This window comes from Loxodonta africana, chromosome 3 (assembly GCF_030014295.1).
Source record: "Loxodonta africana isolate mLoxAfr1 chromosome 3, mLoxAfr1.hap2, whole genome shotgun sequence".
NCBI classification, from domain to species: domain Eukaryota; kingdom Metazoa; phylum Chordata; class Mammalia; order Proboscidea; family Elephantidae; genus Loxodonta; species Loxodonta africana.
Window position 1 is genome coordinate 29,077,314 of NC_087344.1, and position 7,148 is coordinate 29,084,461.

The 7,148-nt window shown below is 36.2% G+C and overlaps 1 protein-coding gene across 1 annotated transcript; it reads right to left on the reverse strand.

Annotated features, from left to right (window-relative positions):
- Positions 1–2,567: 2,567 nt before the first annotated feature.
- Positions 2,568–3,772, reverse strand: LOC100670345 (olfactory receptor 7A10-like). Its single transcript, XM_003413317.3, has one exon. It carries the CDS (start codon positions 3,504–3,506, stop codon positions 2,568–2,570), a length of 939 nt encoding a protein of 312 aa, XP_003413365.3. The 5' UTR covers positions 3,507–3,772.
- Positions 3,773–7,148: the final 3,376 nt, after the last annotated feature.

Here is a 7,148-nt window from a genome sequence, read left to right on the forward strand (position 1 = left end):
TCATTTCTTAATTGTGTTATTTACATCTTCTCCTGTTTTATTTTGTCAATTTGGCCAGTGGTTTGTCAATTTTATTAATTCTTTCAAAAAAACAGCTTTTAGACTTGTTGATTCTTTGAACTGTTTTACTGTTCTCTGTTTCATTTATTTCTGCTCTAATTTTTATTATTTTCTTTCTTTTGGCAACTGTTGGGTTCTTTTGCTGCTCTCTTTCTAATTGATCAATTAATAGGGTTAATGTCTTGATTCTTGTCCTTTCTTCTTTTTTGATGTATACATTTATTGCTATAAATTGACCTCTGAGCACAGTTTTTGCTGCGTTTCATTGGTTTTGTTATGACTTGTGTTCATTCTCATTTGATTCTAGGAATTTTTTTAAATTTCATTTTTGATTTCTTCTATTACCCAGTGGTTTTTAAGGACAGTGCTATTTAGATTCCATTTATTAGAGTTTTTTTTCTTTCTCTTCGTGTATTGGTTTCTACTCTCGTAGTGTTGTTCTCAGAGAAGATGCCTGTCAGAATTTGGTTTGACATTGTATTGAATATGCTAGGTTATTTTGGTGGAGAACTGACATCCTAACAATATTACATCTTCCAAGTCAAGGACCTGGTATATATTTCTTTTTTAGTCTTCATAAATTTCTCTCATAAATATTTTATAGTTTTTAGTGTAAAGAGTTTGCATGCATTTAAAATATTTATTCCTCTATATTTTGATGTTATGGGAAATGCTGTTTTTAATTTAAATTTCCCAGTTTGTTACCAGTGTATACAAACATATTTTTGTATATTAACCTTGTATCCTGCAACCTTCCTAAATTTATGTATTATGTCTGGAAGTTATTTTTTATACAGTGCTTTAGACTTTCTATGTATGCAGTGATTTTGTCTGCAAATAGTTTTATTTCTTCCTTCCAACTCTTTATACCTTCATTTTATTGTACCTCCAATACAATGTTGAAAAGAAGCCGTGAGAGCAGACATTTATTTCTTCACTTGCTTTCTGCTCTTAGGGGGAAAATATTCAGTCTTCCACCATTAAATATAATGTAGATGCTATTGACAAGGCTGAGAAATTTCCTTTCTATTCCTAGTTGGCTGAGAGTTGAATTTTGGATGTTGAACTTTGTCAAATGCTTGTTCTGCATGTATTGAGGTGATCATACGATTTTCTTTTTTTGGATGATTGGTATGAGTGGTTACCCTGATTCTGAAGTGTTGAGTTAACTTTACATTTATATATTTCTGCTTTCAATTGTCAAAATTCTGTTGAGGTTCATTGCATCTATGTTCATTAGGGATATTGGTCAGCAATTTCTTTTCATAGTATCCTTTTGTGTCTGTGTGTGTGTGTGTGTGTGTTTGTCAAGGTTTTGCTGGTGTTATAAAATGGAAAAAAAGGGTTTTTCCTCCTCTAGCTTCTAACAAAATTTGCATAAGATTAGCATTATTTTTGTATTACATGTTTGATAGACTTCATTAGTAGGACTATCTGGTCCTGGTGTTTTCTTCATAGAAGAGTCTGGGTTTAGAAATGCAATTTAAAAAATAAGTTCAGAGCTATTCAGAGTTCTTATTTCTTCTTGAGTTAGTTTTACTAGGTTTTGTTATTAAAGAAATATGCCTATTTCATATAACATGTCAAATTTCTTGGCATAATAATGTTTATAGTAATTTCTTACTGTTATTTTAATGGTTGAACATTTGTAATGATCTAATTGATACTACTAATTTGCGATTTTCCAATTTTGTACTTGTTCCTTCTTTCTAGGCATTTGTTCAAGGAATCTAATCAAGGGTTATTATTTTTTTCTTCTATTGTTGATTTATTTGCTTATATTTACTATTTCCTTCCTTTTACCTACTTTGAGTTCATGTTATAATTTGTTTCTAGCTTCTGAAGGTAGAAACTTAGATCATTGGTTTAGATCTTTCTTTTTTTCTAATATTAATATTTAAAGCTATAAATTTTCCTCAAAGCACTTCTTTAACAGCCTCCTACAAAATTTCACATTGTTTTTATTATCTTTTGATTTTAAATAATGTAAGCTATTAGTTGTCATACTAGGTACCAATTAGTAAGAGAAAAACTCTCAGAAAGGGAACTAAAAAATCTTGGGCCACTTATAAAATAATTACACACATTAGAGTCTACATTATGAAAATGACTTGAATAAGAACACAGAAATGAAAAGCTGACTCAGGTCTAACAAATGAAACCTAGGCATACTAATAAACAGTAAGTCAAGAACCAAAATTTAAGCTCCAAGTGTTTATTATCTCCAAGATTTTTATACCTAATTATAATTTTGCCATGACAGAGAAAATGAACTTGAAAACATGATATTTTTGGAAATCATCATTAACACTTGAAGCAAGTGGGCACTCTCAAAATAGTTCTGTTCCAAAGTAGGAAATTACTTTGAGGAAAGTAAAAACATAAAATGTCATAAATGTCTGGAATGTCAGAGACATGCGCACACACAAAAAAGCAGAATTTCTGAATGCCAGTCTAGTTCCTCAATACTCGTGGATTCTTGTCCAGCCCCAAGAGAAACACTTTTGTCAGTCATTTAAAGTGACAATCTCAGCAAGACTTTTCAGTGCACCTCTTATGTCCTTGTTTCTCAGGCTGTAGATAAAGGGATTCAGCATGGGTGTTACTGTAGTGTATATCACTGAAGCTATTGCACTTTCCCTGGAATTTTGGGTAGTGGAAGAACTGAAGTAGACCCCAAGACCTGTACTATAAAACAAAGAAACAACTGAAAGGTGAGACCCACAAGTAGAAAATGCCTTATACTTTCCCCTCGCTGATGTAATTCTCCGAATGGAAGAGACAATCCGAGAATAAGAAAATACGATGCCAGTCAGGGGAATAATGCCCATTACCACAGCTGCAAAATACATCTCTATGATATTGAGGAGGTTGTCAGAACAGGCAAGTTGGATAACCTGATTGATTTCGCAGAAGAAGTGGGGAATCTCCAAGTTAGTACAGAAGGACAGTCGCAACACCAGCAAACCACGTAGCAGAGAATCCAGAACACTCAATATCCAGGACAACAGCAGCAACAAGACACAGAGTCTGGGATTCATGATGACTGTGTAGTGTAGTGGGTGACAGATGGCCACAAACCGGTCATAAGCCATTATACAAAGGAAAAAAATATCCAACTCTGCAAAAAGGATGAAAAAATACATTTGGGTAAGGCAACCTTGATAGGTGATGGTTTTGTTATGGGTCTGGATATTCAGTAGCATCTTTGGGATGGTGGTGGAGGTGAAGCATATATCTACAAAGGAAAAGTTGGCAAGGAAGAAGTACATGGGAGTGTGGAGATGTGAGCTAGTGATAGTGGCCAAGATGATGAGAAGGTTCCCAATAAATGTGACCAAGTACATGGCCAGGAACAGCCCAAGAAAAAGGGGTTGGAGTTCTTCCACTTCTGAGAGTCCAAGGAGAATAAATTCTAAAACCTCTGTGTCGTTTCCTAGTTCCATGTGGCTGGTGTGACTGTCAAGAAAATGAAAAGAAGAGCAATGTTTTACAAAAAAAAGTAGACATCATCCACCAGCAGTGCTACTACCGATTATAAATTTTATATAAATAAATGTAAATACAAGTATTGTATTTGACACATAAAATAAATAAAAGCCTGTATTTTCTCAATGATCAGATTCAGCTGAATATTCAGAGGATTAAACATACAGCCATTCTTTCTGCCTCTGTCCACCCTTCCAAGTTAGCAAACTAATACCTAATCATAACTGCCACACCACGCCAGCATTCTTTCTACATACATTACTCTGAAATAGAATCATCTACTTTCTTGCTTCTGAGGGTGTTATCCATGACTAACAGCATCGGCTTCACCTGGAAGCTTGTTAGAAATGCAGATTCAGTGAACTGCCCCATTGAAAATCAGAATCTGCGTTTTTACAAGTGTCCAGGTATATTAGTTTCCTAAAAAAAAAAAAACAAAAAACGAAACCCAGTGCTGTCGAGTCGATCCCGACTCATAGCGACCCTATAGGACAGAATAGAACTGCTCCGTAGAGTTTCCAAGGAGAGCCTGGCAGATTCAAACTGCTGACCCTTTGGTTAGCAGCCACCAGGGTTTCCATTAGTTTCCTAGGGATGCCAAATTACCTAGATAATTTTTCCTAGGTAACATATTACCACAAACTTGGTAGCTTCAAGCAACAGAGATTTATTCTCTCACAGTTCAGGAAGCCCAACGTTCAAAATCAAGCTATCATCAGTAGGACTGTTTCTTTCTGAAGGCAATCTCCTAGCTTCTGGTGGTTGCCAGCAATTCTTGGTGTTCCTTGGCTTGTAGACACAGCACTCCAATCTCTGCCTCCATCTTCACGTGGCTTTCTTCTCTCTGTCTCTGTGTTCTCTTCTCATAAAGACATCAAGGATTGGATTTAGAGCCAACCCTAAATCTGAAATTATTTCATGTCAAGATCTTTAATTCACTACATTTGCAAAGGCTCTACAGTTTTTAACAAGGTCACATTCTGAGACTCCAGCAGGACATACATTTTGGGGGAAACAATTCACCCCACTACGCCAGGTGATTCATATACAAAAACAGTTTGAAGAGCACTGATCTAACTGAGAGTGGGTGCCTCCAGGGATACGAAGTCTCTCATTTTAAGTGTTTTTTCCTTTTATGATCTGCTTAACTATGATAATACATTACTCTTCCAAGAGATGAAATTTCCCTATTTGTGGTTTTCACCTGCTGCACTTAATTCTGATGTCTAAATTGAAAAGGCACCCTTGGGAAATCTGTTTAGAGGACACCCTCCCTTGTTCTAAGACCTGGGCTCTGTCTCACAAATAGTATGATGGGCTCCTGCAGTCAGTTTTTTACCATCAAAGCCATTTGGTCAGGAGAAGATATGACAGAAAATAGCCCCATGAGCATCTTAAACCATCCCTGTTTCCCCCCACCCATGGAATTTGGAATCGACACTTTCAGATTACAATTAGTTAAGTGGGATTTTAAGATTCTCGTTGTGGTGTTCATATTCTGCCAAGGGCATAGAGAAGCATGGAAAAAATTTATAGAATGAGAGGAAAGAATAGTTTACTTTAGACATGCAGAAAGGAGTTGAGACAATTGACACAGTGGACATTATGGGGATAATGGAGAGAAAAGCTGCCTCAGGCCCTGGTAGCTTTCCAGTTCCAACCGGACACTCAAAGACTCACCCTCTGGAGGGGATAGTGAACATATTGGTTGAGAGTGGAAAGTCTGGAGTCACCCTACAAGGTTTTGAAGCCAAAGTCTGGCACTTACTAGCTATGTGACCACAGGACAGTCACTTAACCTCTCTCTGCTTGTTTTTCTTTCTTTTTTTTTTTCACCAGTAAAATCAAGATCACTATAGTGCTTAGAGTGTTTTTGAGAAGGATAAATGAGTTACATGTGTAAAGTTCATGGGACTGTGTCTACAAATAGAAGTCTTACATAAGTATTAGCTGTAAGCTTTATATGTAAGCTAAATATTATCTAGTACTGTCATGGGAACATAATTTTGATTATTTGTATTTTCATTATGCTTACATTATTGCCTTATATTGTTTCAAGAACTATAATAAATTTGAACATAAAAATAGAATATTTGTTTCTGATTTCAATGGACTTGCTTCTGAATGTTTTCCAATTAGTATGATGTTGATGTAGATGTAAAATACCACATCTTCATCATGTAAAGAAAGTGTCTGCAAAAGCTAAGAAGTTTCCTGAATACAACCAAACACTTCGAGGGACAGAGTGGCAGGGGCGGAAGTCTGGGGACCATGATTTTGGGGAACTTTTATGTCAACTGGCATAACAAAGTTTGTTAAGAAAATGTTCTGCATCCCAACTGGGTGAGTGGCACCTGAGGTTTTGGAAGCTGACAAGCAGCCATCTAGGATGTATCAGTTGGTCCCAACCCACATGGAGGAAAGAAGAATGGAGAATACCAAACAAACCCCAAAACCAAACCCACTGCCGTCGAGTCGATTCCGACTCATAGTGACCCAAGGACCCAAGGACATATGGAAAATGTGAGCCCAAAAGACAAAAAGGGCCACGTAAACCAGAGACTCCATCAGCCTGAGACCAGAAGAACTGGATGGTGCCTGGCTACCACCAAGACAGGGAACACAGTGGAGAGTCCCTGGCAGAGCAAGAAAAAAGTGGGGTACAGAGCTCAAATTCTTGGAAAAATAAAAAAACAGACTTAATGGCCTGACTGAGACTAGAGGAACCTCAGGAGGCATGGCCCCTATACTCTCTGTTAGCCCCAAACTAAAACCATTACCAAAGCCAACTTTTCAGACAAAGATTAGATTAGACTATAAGAAGTAAAATGGTACCTGTGAAGAGTGTGCTTCTTAGCTCAGGTAGATACCAGAGACTAAATGGGCAGCTCCTGTCTGGAGGCAAAATGAGAAGGCAGAAAGGGATGAGAGCTGGTTGAATGGACAAAGGAAAAAAAAAAAGGTGGAAACGAGGTGTGTGCTCTCACATTATAGGGAGAGCAACTAGGGTCACATAACAATGTGTGAGTAAACTTTTGTATGAGAAACTTACTTGAACTGTAAATTTTCACTTAAAGCCCAATAATAAAAAAGGGCCTATTTAGAGAAATATATGAGAATTTTTTATATAGACAACCGAAGATGAAATTTGTCTTACTCTTATACAGTATATGTCAAGATTGTATTCACACCTCACAGCTCAGAAAAAGTTTTGTCCTATAAAACTATCAAATAGTTTTGAAGATTTTAATGACTTTGAAAAGCTTTATGGCCATACAGATGTTGCTTGGATATGGATGCCATCACTTATCAGCATAAGTTTGAGAAAAATAAAAGATAATATATGTATTCACACACACTTATCATGGTGCTACATCACTAATGAATAAAATGTTATCTTCCAATGTTGATCTTTGATGTGATTTTTAAATGTTATATATTTCCACATTTTCCTAACTTTTGACAATAAGCATTTATAAACAGAAATCAATTTCAAAAAATAAACAACAGGGATTTTTTTTACACTACCCTTTACTTCCGTTATTAATCATTAATACCACATATTTGCTCAAAAAAACTCAGCTAATGTATTTCAAGAT

Excerpts from the sequence above, each read along its gene's own strand:
- LOC100670345 (XM_003413317.3), bottom strand. The coding sequence starts at position 3,506 with ATGGAACTAGGAAACGACACAGAGGTTTTAGAATTTATTCTCCTTGGA.